At 37.2% G+C, this 21,235-nt stretch overlaps 1 protein-coding gene and 1 long non-coding RNA gene across 7 annotated transcripts in view; one reads left to right on the top strand and one right to left on the bottom strand.

Annotated features, from left to right (window-relative positions):
• The window catches only part of MOSPD2 (motile sperm domain containing 2), a 45,280-nt gene that overhangs the window by 5,433 nt on the left and 18,612 nt on the right, over positions 1-21,235 (top strand). For 5 of the 6 annotated variants that reach the window (XM_074359725.1, XM_074359726.1, XM_074359728.1 and 2 more), the window contains exons 3-7: positions 8,729-8,884; positions 10,483-10,569; positions 11,136-11,290; positions 14,439-14,499; positions 17,544-17,582. In XM_074359725.1, the coding sequence (XP_074215826.1) occupies positions 8,729-8,884; positions 10,483-10,569; positions 11,136-11,290; positions 14,439-14,499; positions 17,544-17,582 (498 nt within the window). Of the gene's footprint in view, positions 1-5,062; positions 6,812-8,728; positions 8,885-10,482; positions 10,570-11,135; positions 11,291-14,438; positions 14,500-17,543; positions 17,583-21,235 lie in introns of those variants that run through there. The other variant, XM_074359730.1, reaches the window with a different exon arrangement.
• On the bottom strand, positions 8,909-16,122 carry LOC141576428 (uncharacterized). Its single transcript, XR_012504825.1, has 3 exons — positions 15,815-16,122; positions 13,628-13,717; positions 8,909-9,507 (listed from the first exon to the last, which is right to left on the bottom strand). It is a non-coding gene; the product is annotated as an uncharacterized LOC141576428 (long non-coding RNA).

Consider the following 21,235-nt stretch of genomic DNA (forward strand, 5'->3'; position numbering starts at 1 on the left):
TTTTTTTAATTTTTGCCCATCTGATGGGGGTGATGTGATATCTCATTGAGGTTTTAATTTGCATTTGAGTACCAGTGAGATTGAGCATTTCTTCATATCATCATGGGTCATCTGGTTTCCACTTATGCAGATCACTTCCTCAGGCTCTTCTTGGCCCTTTGTTCCTCCATATAAATTACAGAACCAGTTTATCATGTTTTTGCCAAAAAAAAAAAAAAAAGCCTCGTAGGGATTTTGAGTGGAAACGTATTAAATCAGAAGATCAGTTTTGGGATACTTGACATTATCATGGTTAAGTCTTGCTATCTAAGAACCTGGTATACCTATCTGCTGAGCTCTTCCTTATGGAAAGATTTGTAATCTTCTCCATAAAGTTAACCCACTTCTGTTAAATTTATTTCCAGACACTTGATAGGTTTTCTTTTTGTGGTGGTTTAAACAGTATCTCTTCAGAATTTATTTTCTAAATGATTGTTGCTAGTTAATAGAAAGGACATTTGACTTTTTTGCATTAATATTGGACTCAGAAACCTTACTAACTGTTCTTAATTGTGATAATTTGTCTCTAGATTAGTTTGGGATTTCTATGTAGACAATATCACCTTGAAATAATGATAATTTTCTAACATGCCGATGTTTACAATTGGAAATGCTTTTACTTTACACTAGCTGGAACCTTTAGAACACTGTTAAATTGAAGCAGTAACAAAAGCCTACTTGTCTTATTCCTGATCTTAGAAAGACAGCCCCAAACACGATCTCTGTAGATATCCTTTATCACAATGAAGACATTTCCTTCTATTCCTGATTTGGTAGTTTTGGTTTTTGTTTTGTTTGTTGTTTTGTTCCCACCACAACTGAGGATTGAATTTTACTAAATGCATTTTCTTCATTTGTTGAACATATTGTATCTGTTATGTTCGCTTGGTGTTTCTTTTAATCTGTTAATACAGTAGATTATGTTTATCAGGTTTTTAAGATTCCTTTTTATAGCTGTGTTGTAGTTCATGGAATAAAAACACTAATTGGTGGATTTGGGGTTCTTTCTAGATTTTGCTATCATGCTCTTATGTATGTTGCTGCAGTCAGCTGGTATTTTGTTTAGAATTTTTGCATCTATATTCACAAATCAGCCTATAATTTTCCTTTCTTATACTTTTCTTGTTTGACTTTGACATCAAAATTATACAGGCTTCATAAAATACGTGGGGAGTGTTTCCTCTTTTCTGATCCCTGAAAGATAGCGTTTTTGTGCAGCAATACTGACATTCACCCCATATTCACCCCTCCAATTTATTATTGTTGTTTTATATCTTAGTGTTTGTTTACACACCATATATTTACTAGCATCTTTATTTATCTTTCCTTACTGAGTTTCAGATCTTATATCTAGGATCATTATTGTTTCATCTTAAGTATAACCTTTAGATTTTCCCTTGGTGGGGGCCTCTTAATTTTGAAAATATGTTTTTTTTTAATTAAGCAATTAACCTTGAGGAATGCCTTCATTTTATTAGGCTAAGGGAGACAAAGTGGTTAGAGAAGTCAGAGAACCAGGGCATGTTAGTATCATGGATGATCTCAGAGAGGAGAATTTCAAAGGCAGGAAGATTAGCGGTGAGCCAAAGGAACCTGTAGGTAAAGGGTACTTAAAATAGGGATGGTTCTTATCAACTGCCCTCTCTGAAAAGGAAGGGTGGAAAGAAAATGGCATTCAAAGTGTCACTTCACTCCTGGATATTTTACATAAACTCTCTAGATTAGGAACCACCTAAGGGACCAAAATAAAGCTCAGGCTTTATTCTTTGCGTCTGCAATACCTAGCTCTCTTTGGAGCTAACGTGTGGTGGGTGGTCATAAATTAGTCCTCGTAACTAGTGAGTACTGCCCCCAAGAGAGGAAGCCTTTAGAAGACTGACAGATAGATAAACACTTGGATTTTCTTAAATTCTGCTCCAGCATTCTCAAGGTCATCCTTTTAAAGCTGTCATGATCAGAATAGGAGGAAAAGATCTGAAGAGTTTATCAGTTTTTGTCCTTATCACATATCTAAAAATATCAAGCTTCTGATACAGAGAATATAATGTGATATCATAACTTTACATGGATAGAATATATATTTGTGCTTTTGGAACTTTTGCAGACATTCACGACATATTAAATCATAAAGGAAGTCTATGGAATTCCAAAGCAACTAAATCGTACAGACCATGTTCTCACCCCATTTTAAGCAACTACATGAGAAGTCACAATAAAAAGGTACTCAAAAACAAATCAACTGTTAGGAAAGTAAAATAACACCTCTAAATAATCCATGGGTTAACAACTTCCCGGCAGTGGGTGTGTGTAATTTTTCCTTCTGCTTAATAATCCGTAGGTTAAAGAGGATTTCACAATGGAAATTAAAAGTTACTTAAAGCTAAGCAAGAGAATATCCGTGGTTTTATATTCATTTGTTAAAAAACGAGGCCCAAATAAAAATCAGCTAAAGATTCAATTCAAGGGGCTACAAAATGAACATGAGTAAATACACAGAAAGTAGAAGGAAATAAGAGCAGGTATTCATGATTTATGGGGAAAAGATAGTAGATGCAATAAACCTAAGCTGGCTTTTTGAAAGGACTTGTGAAACAGACAAACTAGAATGACTAATTAAGAAGAAAGGGAGAAGGCAAAGACATACACTAGGAACAGAAAGCAGGTAGAATTATTGATGTGGGAGAGATTTTAAAAATCATAAAAAAAATACAATAATCAGCTTTATCACAGAAAATTTAGAAAACTTAGATGAAATGGAAAACTTTCTGGAGAAAAGGAAAATCATCCAATATTGTCTCAATGAGAAGTATAAAACCTAAATGGATCAATGACTGTTAAGGAAATTGAACTGATAGTGACAGATGTCTCCCACTCTCTCCACCATCGCAAAGGCGCACACGTACACTTAAGGCCCAAGCACTTTTGTGAGTCCCAGGCGTGGAAAGATAACTCGTAGTCAGAAAATGTAGAAGAGGAATTTACCACGTTAACAAAATGCTTCTCAGTGAAATTTTCGAATGGGTACAGTTCAACAATCGTAACTATATAAAACAGTAAAGATTGAGAAGCGTCTTGTCTCTTGTGCCTCTTCACTGTCTTCTCTTACCTCTTTAGCCATATTTGCTTTCTATTTCTTTTTTCTTGTTTGTTTAAGCAAATACAAACATATATGCACTAGCAAAATTAAATGAGGGAAATGTTTATTTTAATAAAGACAAACCACACTGGCTATAATTCAACTTTATGAAAAGCAAACAAAACTTCCAGCAAACAAGGTAAACTTTAACTCTCAAGTGTTCCTTTTAAAAACCTACAGGAAATGTCATGTTTAATTGTGAAACTTCAAAATAATTCCCAGAAAATCAGGAAAAAGCCAGTGATCCCCACTATTATTTCTATAATTCTACAGGCTATAAAATAACCTAGTTATCAATATGGCAAGGAAAATAAGAGCTATAAGGTTTGCCAGTCTTGCCATTATTGGCTTGTGATAGCCATAAAAAAATCTCTAAACTGCCTAATAATCTAATAGAAGAAACATACAACTTTTTTTCCTTTATAGAGAAAATTTTAAAATGATATTAAAGAACATTGAAAGAAGACCTGAATAGATCAGTGGAGAGAGAAACCATCTAAAGTAGAAAATCTCTTTAAGTATCCAGCGTATGAATCCAGCCCTTGAAGGACAGCAGCTGAAGCAGGAAGCACCTCCCCTCTCTGCAGCATGCCAGAGCTCAGCAAAGTCCTGCTGTTGATATTTTTTTAATAACTCTTAAGCTAAGAATAGTTTTTGTATTTTTAAAGGGTTGCTAAAAAAACAACAACAAAGAAGAATCAGCAATGGAGGCCATATGTGGCCTTCAAAATCTAAGATATTTAGCTGTTTACAGCCTGGCCCTTTATGGAAGAATTTTGCCCACCCCTGTAAAAGACCAGTAGTTACCACAGTGCGGTGTCTGGACAGCAGCAGCAGCTTCCTGCAGGAACTTGCTACAAGTGCAGATTCTCAGCTCTGTGGCCAACCAGCAGGAGAATAATAAGGGACTTTTTTGTTATTTCGGTCTGATCACTCCTACTGTTGACATTCACATGGTCCCTCCAATACAAATGCTCTTCCAAGGCCCCATAAGGACGTTAAGTGGACTAATGCTCAGAGTCTTAGAGAAATAAGAGATCCTAAGGGGTTTTGAACTACCATAATGTTTGACAGTTGTATATTTGCTGCTTTTGAACATTATGCCACAATCTACCCTGAATCTCCACTTTCCTGAAGCTGGTGAGAGCCTGAGAGGCAGGTGATCTTCTGTGATGGGATGAAGCTATTGGCCTGTAGCTGCAATTCTCAAAACTATCAGAACACCAGGAGGGCTTGTTAATACAGGCATCACTGGGCTCCCCCCACCCCGCCCCCAGAGTGTCTACTCATGGGTGGGATCTGAGAATCTGCGTACATGAGAGACAGAGATGAAGAACTGAGAGGAGTCATCTTTACCCTGGAACACTTAGTCCTGTCTGATCCAGAGGTGACTCACCATTGCCACTCATCTAGTTCTTTCTCTGCAAAATTATGAACTTTACAGTTTGGTGGTGAAACACTGTATAAATATAAGACTAATTTACAGAACAAAATTCATATAAGAAGAAATAAACAGCAGAGACAATGAACTATAGGTGTGCTGACAGTTCATTACGGTTTCTTAAGAAAGGAACGGCCAGAAATGAGCTTTGAGCTATTTTGAACAAATGCAAGGAGGAGGCTAAAAGTCACCACTTGAGATTAGTGTTGGTTTGTGATGGGGTTTTCGCTGGACCTCAGCAAGAGGAAAGTACTAAGGACAAGGTGTTGTGAGAGTAGATGCATATGTATCTGTGTATAAGGCTGATCTCTTCCTCATCTGTGCGCTTTAATCATCAAGAGGTAAAGTCTTTGAAAGTGATGTGTCCTTGAGGGGCGGGGGAGGGGAGGGGAGGGTGCGTGCACACCTGTGTGTTTTGGTATCTTCAGATACCTTTTGCGTGTATGCCTTTAGCTTCCTGTAGCATCTGGACTTCCCAAAGGACTGGTTTTCAAAAAACTCCCTTACACTTGAGGGTCCTGTGGAGGTGAAAACATTTTCCTTCTACCCTTCTAGGTCCTTTGACTGGTCTAATAATTAAATTGATATAAGACAGATGTGTTGTGTGTTACAGTGGGCGGCCAGTCGGTGGCATGGTGACGTGGGTTGGTAAAAGAATTTACCAGAGATTAAGTATAAGAATAGAAAGGAGTTTATTAGGGGGCGGTGTCATAGACACACAGACGTGGGGTGCCTGTGTGAGCCCCAAGGGCTGGATGTTGGGGTCTTTTATAAGGTCGGGTCACAAGGTGCCTGATGGGCTTGTGAGCAAGTCTGTGGTTGGTTGTAGGTGAGGAAAGAGGTTTAGGGTCTGTGAAGGGCGGTGGGGTCTATGACTCTGATAAGGTGGGCATTACCTGGGGCTATTAGTTTGTTAGGGGAAATACACTCCGTGAAGAATGTCAGACATGTGAGAGCCCAGGAACTGGGGTCGTTGCACTCTGAAGGACGTCAGTGGGCCCAACAAGATGCACAGAAGAAAAACAGAAGTTTAATAACATGTATACCTCCTGTATACATGCAAAAGACCCAAGAAAACGGAATGACTCTCCAAAGTGGTTCAAGCCACCACCTTCAATCCCATCTTCAGCTAAAGACCAGAAGATGTTGGGGTGGAGAGTCAAGTTATTAGAGGTGACCAGGAAAAGCTCAGTAAACAAAGGTATGGTGCAGACCACCTTCTCCACTGATAAGTTTCTAAAAATACAGCAGCATTCTCCTCTTCCTGATACAAAGAGGGAGGCACCCTTACAAATGGAGGCTTCCCTTGTAAATATAAATGTTTCTCATAAAAGGGTAACTTCTACTCAGTTTTCAGAGCTTTCCCTGTATCTGCTGTTTCTTAAAAAGAGTCAGCCTAAAATAATCACTATGCCAAATAGGCAGGTTTGAGTGGTGTATTTTACCCCGCCCCCACTTCAGTTGCCTGGGGGCTGTGTTTGAAAGCAGCGAATTGTGTTGTCATAAGCGGTCATTATTGCACTTGGCCTAGTGGTCCCAGGCCAGGTTTTCCTTCCCTTGGCTGCTCAGTTCACTCTCTGTGACTCCTCTCCCTCTCCCCGCCTCAGCCCTCTTCTCTGTCCTCTTCTGCCCCTGCTTTTCTCCTGCCTCCCCTCCACTCCTACCTGACCTCCTCCCCAGTCCTCTCTTCCTCTGTCTTTTCTAGCTCTCTCCTTCCATTTCTATCTGTCTAGGGGTAAGTGTTTAACAATGGGAATCTCATCTGTAAGTACATGTTCTATTAATAACAATAGTTAATCATTTTAATATAAATGGAGAGTTCTAATTTCAAAGATCTGCTTCCTTAAAAGCTGTCAAGAGCAATCAGCTTTACGTTTCTTGGTAGTGGGCGCTGTGTCGTTGATGGGGTCGCTGGTGGTGACACCGGTAGTGGTAGTAATCGTGACAACAGTGATGTTCTATTCTTCTTCTTCTGACTAATATTTACGGAGTTTTCACCACTTGCCACATATTGTTCTGGAGAAGTGGTTCTCAGAGTTTAGTCTGCGGATGCTCAGAGATGCCTGGGACTTCAGGAGCCCGTGAGGTCAGAGCTGTTTCCACAGTGATACTGAGAAGCTTTTCCCTTTTTCATTTGCACTGATGACTTGGAAGCCATGGTGGGCCAACCTCCTGCCTCCTCAGCCCGAATAAAGGCAAGTGCGCATTGTAGTCTTCCTTGTCAACACTCTCAGTGAAATTTTTTTAAGTTAGTTTTATTTTAGAAAGCCCTTGATGAAGCAGTAAATTTTATTAAATCTTGACCCTTGAGAGTAAATGTCCTTTTAACATTCTGAGTAACAAATCAGGAAGTACACATTAAATACTTCCACATATTTGAGTTGCCAGCTAAATTGCTCACATTTTTCATGGACTACCATTTTTATTTGAAAGAACAGCTGTTAAGTAAACTATGGTTATTCAGACTTGGGTATTTGGCAGAAATTTTCTTGAAAATGAAGTCAGTAATTTGAAGGAAAACACCATATTGGTCCAGTGGAGAGGGCTGTCCAGTGGCCAGACCGGATGGTGTTCCGTTGGGGCAGATGCTCCCAGGGGCGTTCTTGCTGCTAAACAGTGTGTAAATTCTTTACTTCCAATTTGTGTTTATAAGTTATAATTAAAGAAAAGTTGTGCTTTGAATACTGATGAATTTTCAAATAGCAGAGCTAAAAAAACCATTTTCCAAGGTTTACCTACAACAGAACCACTTATTGTATAGATTAGAAAAATAGAGCCCAGATACTGAAAGTCATATCCAAGGTAGCACTCCACAGATGCATGACTTGTGGCCTTATCTTGTATTTTATCATGCTTTAAACTTTCAAGTACTTTCATACATATATTTTTATCTGATCCTCACACAACCCTGTGAGCATCTAAAAAACAGTTGAAAGATAAGGAAATTGGTACCCAAAGAAGATAATTCTGTGAATGTACTTTATACTTCCCTACCCTTTCAGCTGTTACCTCTGAGGGCCTGAAATAAGTCAGAGCAAATGGAGGGAAGACAGAATCTATAAAACTTGGCAATGAAGTAGATGCACAAAAAATGGAGATGAAGGAGCCAGGGAGTTTTCTGAAGTTTCTTCCTTGGGGCCCTGGGAGAGTACTAACTAACCAAGAAAATAAAAATAGAGAAGAAATAGATTTCATCAACAAATGTTTCCTAAATGCCTTTTAATTGGCACTACTGTAATCTGTTTTGGGGGGTTCATAGGATGTATAGCTGTGCTGTTATGATCTCTAAATGGAAAGATACAGCATTCATGCCCATAACTCTGAGTCAAGGGGAAATGTATTAAGTGCCTTAAGAAAGGTGTCGTTCAGGTCCTGTGGCTCTTCACAGGAGGGAAAGACTTACTTCTGGGAACAGGAAGTAAGAGGAAGCATTTGGAAGGACTCTTGCAGAATGGGAGAATTCAGATGTGCAGGTGGTTGTGAGGAGACAAGGAAAGTTCAGTTACAGAAAAATAGAGTGGGGTGTGGAAGGAGGAATGTCAGATATATAGAGGTTGATGAGAACACAGCATGTGTGTAGATGGATAATGAGAAGTTATTATTGGCAACAATTATTCCAATAAACTATGGGAAATGCTGCATACATAGTTTTCCATTTTGTATTTCATTTCACGTTCATTTTTTAAAAAGACGCTTGCCAAACACATGTCTTTTTAACTACAACTTAGTTCTTTCTTTAAACATAAAATTTCATTTTTCATTGACTAGGGTAAGGATTTCAAGTTCAGATAACATAATTGATCTTCCTAGATGTTAGTTTATAGTTTGAGAGGGAGTTTGCAAAATATTATACTGTGGTCTTATTTTTTAACTCTATAGTGGCTTGTTTTAAAATAAAGCTGCAATTTTTAGATAACTTTATTCTTCTCACACTTAGAAATTCCATCAATCCTCTAAGTTGCATTTTCATCTGAACTGCATCCCTGTGTCTGTGTATCTTTAACTAGCTTAGCTTTCTCTTCCGCGTCTTTCTTCTCCACTGGTATTAGTTTTGGTTATCGTTCACTGCAGAATTTAGCTGACTTGGATATTTATTACTGTTTTTCCCATAGAGAAGTCAGATAAATACGATCCACGTGATGTTGAAAGACTACAACAAGATGATAACTGGGTTGAAAGTTACTTACTTTGGAGGCATAATGTTGTAGATGAAACACTGAAGATGCTTGATGAGAGTTTTCAGTGGAGGAAGGAAATGTCTGTCAACGGTAAGCTACTCACTTTCACCTTGACTGTGTACTATTTCCCCTGCATAAATGTTACTGTTCTACGTTTATCTAATAGTGTATTTGCAAATATTCTTGGCAATCATCATAAACACCAGAATATAATGTTTTATAAAGACCCAGTAACATTTTGAAAGGAGCATCTTATGAATAAGTTGTAAAAGTAGGATCATTCATAAGGAAACCAGATCACCAAGGAGCTGAATCACACTCAACATTCGTCACTCACAGCAGAGTCTCCTAATCTGTGCATGTTTAGTTTGGTGCCATTAAAATAGCAAGACAGAATCCGCACTACTAGGCCTAGAGATAAGGAGATACTATTTGCCTGTTTTTGTCAGTTGTTGCCTGGTGCCTGTCTCTATTCCCAGGGTTCCTTTTGCTACTAGGTGCTCCGTATGGAACTAATAGGTGAATGGGGGTCCCCAAAAGCAAGCTTACCTCCAAGGATGCCTATGGCAGCCTCCTCTTCTTGATTTCCAGGCCCAATTCTAGATTGAAATTTCCTCCCCAAAAAGTTTTAAATCTTGGAGGGGATTTTATAATAATCTTCCAAGTAAATGAAGAACTCTTCTCAGGAAAGGTTACCCGTTATCTCTGTCCTCCTGAAAACGTAACAGGAAGAAGCTGGCATAACTACTGGTTTTGACAAGATATGAAGGCTTTCCTGACCTTGAGGATTATAAACTCTGGAGTGACCGAGTCTAGAGACTTAATACAAAATAGCCAACAAATATATCCAGAAAAGATATTCCCCCCCAGTCGTCACACCTGGAGAAGGATTCTCTCCGAGGGAGAGTATTTAAAAAATAATTTGACTGGAAACATAAAAACTGTTGGTAATTTCAACAGTGAAGCATTTATTAATCAAACAAAGAAATGTAAACCTGATATTTCTCAGTCATTTAAGTACAGAATAAAGCTTTAAACTCAGTAATAGTTTTTTCTTACATAGACTTGCTAGTTTCTAGTGGCAAACAGCAGCAATATGACAAAGAGGGGTGGAGAAAGATAAAGAAATCTTTGCGAGTCCTCGGGGAAGTGCTGCCTCGTGTTCGTTCTTGGCCGCGTTAGTGAGTGGACCTCCTGCTAAAGGATCTAACGTTTTTCTTGAAGTATTTTCCACTTGCCCCAAGATTATAAAATACATTAAACTCTACTGGTTATCAAACCTCGTCGAAAAATATTTTACTAGAGAAGCTATCAGTTCTGAGGCTATAATGTGGATATTATACTGCCATGTTCTTTTGAAACTGTCCAGTAGTGATAATATTTATTAATTGCAAGTGATTATGTGAAATACAACCAGAACGTGAAAATGCATCCACATAATAATGGCAGGCACGTAAAGGCAAATGGATTTTTTCCATTTCTTTCATCTATGTCTTTATGTAGTTTTTTTTTTCTACTTAGTAAGAAGCACCATGTTTTATTGCCAGAGGATTTTTTCCAGATATTTGAATAAGCATCTTTTTTTTTTTAATATCAGAGTTACTATGTAACAGTAATCGTTACATTTTAAGTTTTCTTTTTAAAAGACCTCTAAGTTATAATTACTCATTAATCTTATCACTTTTTAGACCTGACCGAAGCCTCCATTCCCAGGTGGTTATTGGAAATTGGTGGCATTTATCTCCACGGTTATGACAAAGAAGGGAACAAGTTGTGTAAGTATATTTAATTGTACTGGCTTTTCAAGAGTTTGAGGTGTAGTCATCAGAACACCTTAGCCTTTGATTCAGAGTCCTTCAGGCCCAGCCTGTGTCCCTCTGTTCAGCTGTCCCTCTCCACGCGCCACGTTCTGCCTCGGCCGCCGTGGTCCGCCGACAGGCGCCGCAGCCGCTCCTGCCACTGCGTGCTTCTGTCGGGGCTTTCCCCCTGGAAGGAACACTTTTCTAGTGTTTTCTTTTTTGTTAAGCACTGTGTAGAGTACTTTTAGATTATTGCCAAATACTGTTTGTTCATCTGTATTTTCTTTTCCCCCTTACTTATTAAAGAGGAAAGTTTATTTTCTAAGTGAAGGAAAATAGTTGACCTTTCTGCTCCTCTTTCGGGTTCCTACGTATACACTCTTTCTCATTTAAAAGAAGGGGGGATGTTTTTAATCTGAGAAACAAAATTAATTGTAAATAAAAAAAAATGTCAAGGAAAAGGAATAATATAATACATGTGTAAAATGGTATTATAATGCCATAAATATTTTTCTTATTTTTATCTTATGTTCTGCTTAAAGTCTGGATCAGGGTGAAGTATCATATAAAAGACCATAAGACCATACTGGACAAAAAGAAGCTTATTGCATTCTGGTTGGAACGTTATGCTAAGAGAGAAAATGGGAAACCTGTAACAGTGATGTTTGACCTATCAGAGACTGGAATAAATAGCATAGTAAGCATTTTTCATTAATTCTAAATCATCGTTTATCACGGCGTCCTCCCCCTCTCCCGTCCTCCTGCCACCCACACCCCACACCACCCCCCCAACCAAATATCACTATAAAACCAAGCTAGCCAAGTCATGTTTGGGATTTATTTTTTTTCTGCTGCACTGTGAGTGAAGTCAGACATGGAATAGGATTTGCAAAGAATTAAATGTGCTTCAGTATTTGGCACTGAAACTGTAGATTTCCTAGAAATGTTCTTTGTCTGATAGGCAAGATATGGAAGGAAGATGTCGAGGCTGGCAGAGTAATGAGTAGATGTGGTAACAGTGAACTCTTCTATCAAAGCTCATATCCTATAGAGCACCCTCCCCGGGCCTGGCACAGAGTAACACACTCAGTAAATGTGGAGTAAAGTAACGTATGCTCTCCAGCGGACCACTGCTTGCAGGCCACGTTTGCCGTGGCGAGTAGTTCACTTGAGTTTTTTTGCATATACAGTGCTTGGTGATTTTGTTGGGGTTTTTCACTTGCTCTTTTGGATTTGTTTTCTGTCTGTCTGATTTGGTTAGCGTTGGAAACCAGTTTTCTTCAGGAGATTTTGCCAAGCTTAAAAAATAAATAAAACCTACCAGTCTTTAATTCGGGCCCTTGTGACTTTTGTGGTAACTACAAACCTTTCAGCAGCGATGGGGATTTGTTGGTGCATTTGTTAGAGCTACTGTCTCTGACATTCAGACCGTGGCTAATTCTGGTAGCAGTCAGCTGCCCTTCAGGGACCTCCATAGGGCACTGTTGAAATCTATTTGAAAATCCACTTGGCAAAGTATGTTAATAACCTTGAAGTGTTCATATTTATATTCTTTGCTTGGTAACTAACTTCTGGAAATCTATTCTAAAGAAGGAAACTTGAGTACACAAAAAGCATTGTACATCAAAATGTTTTTTTCAGAGTGTCATTTAAAATGGTGAAAAATTAGAAAAAATGTAAATGTCAACATGGTGAAGTGGTGAATTATGGTGTATCTCGTTAATGCAGTATGTGTACCTGTGTAGAATGATGTTTATAAAGAATTTGTAGTAACACTGGAAAATGCCTTTCTTAAAATGAAAAAGCGACAGGATTATATCATAGAAATACCTAGCCCCCAAAAAAGGGAAACCTTAGACATTAAAAAAACAAACAAAAAATAGGCTTGAGAGAACAAGTTTTTTTAGGCAGTGGGACCACAAATTTTTTTTTCATCTTTCTGTATATCAGAGTCATTTGCCCTAGATTATTTATTCAATCTGGTTTCCATGTCACTGAGTTCTAGATTACACAGTAATCGTTTTATATCCAAAATCTACATCAAAATGCCTAGATAAATAAATATTCCATGAAAGTAAATCATGATTCTGTTATCCTTTATGTATGATAGTTTTCTGATTAATCCAGAATCATAAAAAATGTTTTTTATTGACAAATATAGGGCCAAAGAATTTACTTGAGCTGTCTGATTATTTTTCAACCCTACTTATATACTGTTTCATTATCTTTAATTTATAAATAAGGTTTATTTTCATTATTGAGTTTAAATCATTAATGTTTTCAAATACTAGAATTTTACTGAATTATTTTTATATATGTCCCTCATAATTCACAAAAGATTTAAGCTGGCCTTTAAAGCTGTATACAGAATTGCGTGGCAAAATTTTTTTTAATTATTTGTTAGAGTTGGGCCACTAATTTGGCTTTAAGCTTGCCTGAAAGGAATGGAGTCATTTAAAATTACTCAAAGCCATTGTCTTAAGAAAAGTATATCCATTCCTGATACTTGAACTAGAAGAAAAATCTTTCATGAGTCTTCAAAAGGAAGACATTTTATAAGATATGAATAGCATCCTTGAAAACATCCTCACAGAATGCAGAGCAGTGGGTTTCTTGAAACTGTTTTACATAGTACCCACTAATATATGTACACCAGTGGCATCCTGTCAAATCGACTTGAATGAGCAGTAACTTGGGATTTTATAAGCAAAGTTATTCAGTTAAAGATGAAAACAAGAATATTGGATGAAGACTTTTTAGGGAAAGTCTGGGGGCCACAGATCATATACCAGGTAACCAAATCTTCATACAACTAGTTATTTGGAGATATTTTGTTTGACTCTAACTTAACTACAAATTATTAAACTCTGTGCACAGTGATTAGTTATAAAGGTATTATTATATACTAGGATTTATCCCATAATAAATACCTAAGATCATTAAGGATGCTTACTTTCAGTTTACTGGAGTTAAAGATGCTACAACTCACATACTAGGTATAACTTTATAGACTCTCATCTCTCGGACAACTCACCTTTTAGTAATTGATGGATTTAAGTTTTCCTGGTTGTATCTTTCATCCTGCAGGCCTTATAACATGGCTGATCAGGATTAGTAAGTCAACCTGCGGCCAATGGAAACAGAATGAAATGATTCAGTGAACAGTAACTCTAATAATCTAATTTCATGTTGCTGTGTTCAATGCAGTAGAACCAACAGATAGCTATAAAGTCTCCCGGAAATTGGAGTCAGTGAACAACATTTGAATATAAACTAAAAAATTCAAAATCTAGGTTCCTACATAAGGAGGAAGGAAGCCAGAAGTGAAGTAGATACAGCAGATTAATATAATCAGATTAATAAAGTATATTTTATTGAAGCTATTATGAGGTGTAGCAATTAGGTTTAAAAAACAGACATAACAGAATTTATATACGTATGTTTTATAATTCCAAGTAGTCAGGTAATAAACTGTATACTTGTTATACTAATTCTTTAATTGCTCAACAGATTTTTAGAATTTCTCTTTGGGATTTGCTTTTCAGATCCATGTTGTAATGCCACAGTACCTTAGCAGCCTGAAGTATCTAACTAGTTTGAGATAACATGAATGATGTTTAAGAATCTAATTTCTTTAACTCAGTTTTAGGACTAAATATTATAAGTAGCTTAATGATTTAAAACCTAATCCCTGGGGATATCGATATTTTATGAGCTTATTTTTTTTTAAGAATTTGATAATTGTCTCATTGGTATTTAATAATTTATCACCTTAAGAAATATGCAATTTAAAATTCTCTAATGTGGACAGTCTGAAAGATTTAAATGTATAATCTTTATTTTAGGACATGGACTTTGTACGCTTTATCATCAACTGCTTTAAGGTTTATTACCCTAAATACCTCTGTAAGTAACTTACTCCTTTATAAAAATGTAATATATTGAAACCATAGACAATGAGAATTGTGGAGCGTTATATTATTATGGATTTAATACCTGAGACATTGTTTTCTGGTGAAGAACTTAAATGTGTTCATAGAAGTTTAAGTATATATCCTAGTAGGTACAGGGGAAATTTTTCATAAATAATCATTGTCCTTTACAGTTAGTTTTAAAACCTTAAGTTATAATCTGTATATATGGCATCCTATAACACACACACGTAGAGACATAAAAACATACATTTTTCCAAGATTATCTTGCTTTTTACTAATTTTTCAATTGACAGATTAAATTTACTATTTTTTTAACATTTATTATATGGAACTTCTTACATGCCAGAAACAGATGAGAAATATTGGTAAGTATACTGTGTGATAAGCAATACTCATTCCATAAAGTACACTGTGTTTCTAATTGCTGTTTTCAAATTGTCATTAAGAAAACACTTGAGTAGTGTGCTATATTTGAGTGTGATATTTGGAGTTTGTTTTTAATTATGACTCTTCTATTAATTACCTAAATGAAGAACTCCTAAGTTTTATGTATTCATCTTTGATTTATTGGACTTATATGATGGTTTCCCTCCAAGGAAATCAAGATGCCATCCCACATAAACAGTCATAGTTTTAAACCCAGGGGGCTGAAAGTAAAAAGAAGAGAGGCAACAGGGTTATCAACATATGGAAACTCAGAGGTCGGCCCGGGCACACCCCTGGCAGATACCACAATTAGGGTCTTTTAGGACTTATGATTCAGGTCACACTAAAGCATGAAATCCCTAGATCACTTTACTTTCACATGCTTTCACGTTAGTGTTAATATGAAGTGAGGAACAGACAAAAAGCATAATGAATATCGAGGACCAGTGCCACTCCTAGCCCTGTGCTCTCATGTCTTCAGAAAGAGAGTATTCATAAATGTTTTTGGGTAGAGAATGTCTGGTTTGGGGAACCTGTTCCTTCTAGATTCTTCCTGGATCTGGCATTTACCCTGATTCATTAAGACTTGTTGAGCAGTGCCAGTCATTGGTCCGTAGAGAATCATTACCCTGTATTATTAGCTCATTTCTCTTATGTACGAAATGAAAATAAAATACTCACTTATTTATTGAAACATCTAAAGGGGTTTGTGAAGAGCCATTTATAATAGCATAATTATTATTATTACCTTATAAAACACATCTCAAATTCTTTTGACAAAATTATTCATAAATTCATGAGTCTATATGAAGATGAACACCATCATTCCGATTAACTAGAGATAATGTATATATACTTACCTACATAATGTTTTGCAGATGTTGAATTTTGTAGAATCCTAAATTGATTATGCTTCAAAATTTGTCATGAAATATAACTATTCTTCTTAAAATCTTGAGTCCAGATCTTTTTAGGCATATCTCAGATGAAGACTGAGGTATTAAGCACCAGGGTACTTCTTTGCAGACACCTTGTTCTTTATATGTATTTTACTTGTCCTACAGTAATATAATCACTCTAGGAGGTTCTCTGTTCAGAGTAGAATAATATTATGTTTGGATTCATCTGGGTGAAGCTTGGTCCTGGACCTCTGGTGGGTAGGGCTGTGTCTAGAGGCCTTTGTGGCGCAGGAAGTCTGATGATGGGTGTGGCTGTGTTCCCACCCTGCATGTTGTTTGGTCTGAGGCTTCCCTACAGGCTGCTGGGTGGGGCTGGGTCTTGGTGCTAATGATCCAATCAAGATGTCAGCCTCCAGGAAAGCTCATGTAGATGAACACTCCTGGAATGTCCGCCACCAGCTTTTATGTCCCCTGAGTGAGCCGCAGCCGTCCCCCATGTTCCCAGGAGACCCTCCAAATCCAGCAGGCAGGTCTGGCGCAGGTTCCTATGAAATCACTGCCTCTGCCCTTGGACCAGGTGCATATGAGTTTCGGTGTATGCTTCTCAAGCGAATGGAGACTCCGTTTCCCCCAGTCCCCTGAGGCTCCCAGAGCCAAGCCCCTCTGGCCTTCAAAACCAGATGTCCTGGGGTCTCCTTCTCTTCCCAATGCCGGGACCCAAGCTGGGGAGCCTGATGTGGGGCTTAGCACTCTCACTCCTGTGGGAGGGCCTCTGTGACTTAACAAATCTTCAGCTTGTGAGTCACCCACCAGGGGGGCATGGGGCCCAATTATATCTTGACCACACCCCTCCTACCATCCTGCTGTGGTTCCCTCTTTATGTTTCCAGTTGCAGAAGATCTTTTTTGCTAGGTTCCAGTCTTTTTTCGATGGTTGTTTAGCATTCAGTTGTGGTTTTGTTGTAGTCACAAGGAGAGGCGAGCTCGTGGTCCTACCACTCCACCATCTTCACTGGAACTCTCTGGATTCTTCTGGAATAGAAGAATGAATTTGATATAAAAATCCCCTTTGTGGTTTCTGATTTTTTCTCACAGTTGTTAATATGGCTGCTTAATATCTTCATCTAAGCATGAAAATGATACTTCTGTATGTTTTGAAATTATTGGCTTTCTGGGGCTCATAATATTAAGAAAAGCTGAAATAATTTTGTTTCTTAAAACATAATGATTTATTTAAAATGGGGGGACAACTGCCAGAGCGGGTTTAACAATATAATCTCTAGGAAATTATAACTGAAAGCATAAATTAGACATTGAAATGATTTTAAAACTCAGTGGACTTTAGCACTATTACAACATGCAACATCCAGAGTTTCCATTTACCCACGTAACTATTTTCTCTTGTACCTTTCTGCAAACAACAAGAGCAATAAATGAATAAAAGAACAGGCCATTTGCCAGCAGGCAGTAATAGTACATTATTCACCTCACACAAGCTGTCCCCCTAGGTAGGCCCCTCACCATTGTGAGAAGTTAGTTCTAGCACCACTTATACTTCATGGAATTAAAACTGAGTCCTCCAGCTCAGTTTTTAGTTAAATTCAGATCACCAGTTTCTTCTAGGCCAGGTATAAGTGATACTACTATCATGGTACTAAGTCACAGTCAATGAATTGTTTTTTATCTTTCAGCAAAAATGGTGATCTTTGATATGCCTTGGATAATGAATGGTGAGTACATTACTTATACTTTCCTAAAACAAAACATCTGATTCCTGTTTTTCTTTGCCAATTTAGCCATATTGCTATGGTTGTTTTAAAAAATGTTTATATTGTACGGGATTTATCTCAAGAACGCAAAGTGGTTCAACATGAAAATCAACCAGTTATCCAACATATTAATAGACTAAAGGAAAAAAATGACATCTTATTAGGCACTAAAAGCTTTTGACAAAATCCACTACACTCTCATAATAAAAGGACCCAAGAAACTAGGAAGAGAAGGTGCAGAGAGTTGAAACAACAGCAATGTTAGGGGAACAACAGTAGTTCGCACAAGACTACCCTCACTTCTGACACCAACTGTAAGTTCAAGGGGTTTCCAAAACCATCCTTAGGTTTACTAGAATCACTCAACAGAACTCACTGGAAGCTGTTATACTCACAGTTACGGGTTATTACAGGGAAAGGATTCAGATTAAAATCAGCCAAGGGAAGAAAAACATGTGGCAGAATCCAGGGAAGTACCAAATGTGGAATGTGCTAACTGTCCTGCCATGAATATGTGACAGTACGCATGGAGTACTGCCAGCAAGGGAACCTCACCCAAACCTCAGTGTTCAGACTTTTCCTTGGGCTCCATTACATAGGCCTGAGTGGCTGATCATATGGTTGATCTCAGTCTGTAGTCTCTCCAGAGGTCTAAAGATACTGTGTGGCCCAAAGCCTCCACCCTAATCATATTGTTCCAGTGTGACTCAAGGCCCATAGGCAAACTAAGACACTCCAACAGGCATGAAGATTACCTCTGGAACCTGAGGGCAAAGGCCAGACCTTTCTTTCGTAAAGTGAATTCTTCACAGATGAAAATTTCCTCAGCCCAATAAAGGTCATCTGTGTAAAACCAACATCTTTGAAAACCCGTTCATACTTAGCAATGAAAGAATGACTGCCTCTAAGATCACGAGCAAGATATGGTTGTCGGCTCTTAATGCTTATATTGCCAGGCCACTTAGGCAAGAAAAAGAAATAAAAGGCATCCAGATTGAAAAAGAAGTCATGCTATCAATATTTGCAGGTGACAGTCTTCTCTATTTAAAATTTTAAGGAATACACATCTACATACACAAAAGCCTATTAGAACTAATAAACAAGTTCAGCAAGGTGGCAAGATACAAAGTCAATTCACAAAACCAATTGTATTTCTATATGCTAGCATAAACAGCTCCATTTATAATAGCATCATAAAGAACAAAATACTTGGAAATAAAGTTAATAAAAGGAGTTCAAGATTCATACACTTTTCACTACAAAAACCACTGAAGGAAATTCAGGACCTAGGTAAATATATCTCTTGTCCATGGATTAGAAGACCTAATGTTGTTAAGATGACAATGCTTCATGAATTCATCTATAGATTCAATGCAGCCCTTGTCAAAATTCCAACTGCCTTATTTTTTTTAACAGAAATTGACAAGCTTGTCCTTAAATTCATATGGAAATGCAAGAGACCCAGAGTAGTAAAAATGATCTTGAATAAGAACAGTGAAATTGAAGGATTCACACTTCTTGATTTTAAAACTCACTATAAATCTATAGTAAATAAAACAGCGTGGTGTGGACATAAAAATAGATGTATAAATCAATGAAATAGAATCGAGGGTCCAGAAATAAACCCTAACATTTATGATTAATGGATTTTTTGACAATGGTGCCAAGACATTTGAGTGGAGAAAGACTAGTCTTGTAATAAATGGTACTGGCACAACTGACTACCTACGTTCAAAAGAATGAAGTTGGACCTCTACCTCCTATCATATACAAAAAGTACCTCAGAATGGGTGAGTTAAAATTATAAAACTCTTAGGAAAAACCATAGGAGTAAACCTTCATGACCTTGGAGTAGGCAGTGGTTTCTTAGATATAACATCAAAAAAGCACAAGCAACAAAAGAAAAATATAGATATATTGTACTTCATTAAAATTTAAAACACCATCAAGAGGGTGAAAAGATAATTCAGAATGGAAGAAAATATTTACAAGTCAGATATCTGATAAGGATCTGGAATATATAAATAAGTTTTACAGTGCAACAATAAAATGACAAATGGCCCAATTAAAAAGGGCAAAAGAGTTTGATAGACATTTTTCCAAAGAAGATATGCAAATGGGTAATAAACACATAAAAAGATGCTCAACATCATTAGTCATTAGAGAAATACAAGTCTAAACCAAATGGAATACTACGTCACACCTACTGAGATGGCTGTAATCAAAAAGACAGGTTAAAGTCACAAGTGTTGACAAAAGTGTAGAGCAATTGGAACCCTCATACATTGCTGGTGAGAATATATAACGGTGCAGCCATGGTGGAAAAAGTTTGGCACTTCCTCAAAAAATTAAACATGGAGTTACCATAATTACCGTATGACCCAGCAATTCCATTCCTAGGTATATCCCCAGGATAACTGAAAGTATATGTCTACACAAAGACTTGTACTCAAATGTTCATAGCAGCATTACTCATAATAGTGAAAAGTGGAAACAGTCTAAAGTTCATAAATTGATGAAAGGATAAGCAAATGTTGTATATCCATAAAATGGAAACTTATTCAGCCATAAAAAGGAATTAAATACTGATACATGCTATGTTATAGATGAGCCTTAAAAACGTGCTTAGTGAACAAAGCCAGTAGGAAAAAAGAACACGTATTATATGATTCCATTTATATAAAATGGCTAAAATGGGCATATCCACAAAGACAGAAACTAGATTAGTGGTTGCCAGGGAATGGGAGAAGGGAGGATAAGGAGGGATTGCCAATGGGAGCAGATTTCTTTTTGGTGTGATGAAAATGTTCTAAAGTTAGATAGTGGTGATGGGTTACACAATTCTGTGAATATACTAAATAAAAACCATTGGTGTATACACTTTAAAAGGGTGAATTTTATGGTATGTAAATTTTATCTCAATAAAGCTGTTACAAAAAATCACAGTTAGCACTTCAGTTAATTCCAGTAGCATAGCTTCAAACACGTCAACTCAGACTTTCTAAATTGAAATTAATGAAAATGTAAATGTTATGTAAAAAAATGTTAAGCCAAATTAGCCAAAGTAGAAATGCAATTTTCTGAACTACTGTTTAACGTTTATCATGCTGTTTTATTTCCTGATTTTTTTTTTCATTGACACTTTTGCAAATTTAATGCAGGGATTTCTTTTAATTTCCTTAAAATGTGCTTAGAATGTCATGATGGAAATGAGGTTTAAAAAATTAAGTAGAAATCATAATGGCATGACAGAACAAGATTGTAATTATTAAAGTGCTATGTTAGATAATTCTTGCACATTCCATAAGTTCCTCACAGTTCTAAGCTGCAGGGTTTGAGAGAAAGGCACAGGAGTTTAGGGTTAGGAGGAAAGTCTGGGTCTGGCTCACACATGATGAAGAGGGCTCCTACTTTCTTTTTCTGGCTTCCAGTTTGAGGATTTTCAGACTGGGGGTTTATCAGAAGCATAAGGCAAATGTCCCTTGCCGTACCGTACTGCAGTCAGTGAATCACAGTGCTGTTTGATTCACTGTCTAGAAATCTTGGTAGTTGGTATCACTGATGGATTTGTACAGAGGCTAAAACTCTGATAAGTTTATTAATGAACATCAGGG

Source organism: Camelus bactrianus, chromosome X (assembly GCF_048773025.1).
Source record: "Camelus bactrianus isolate YW-2024 breed Bactrian camel chromosome X, ASM4877302v1, whole genome shotgun sequence".
Classification (NCBI taxonomy): domain Eukaryota; kingdom Metazoa; phylum Chordata; class Mammalia; order Artiodactyla; family Camelidae; genus Camelus; species Camelus bactrianus.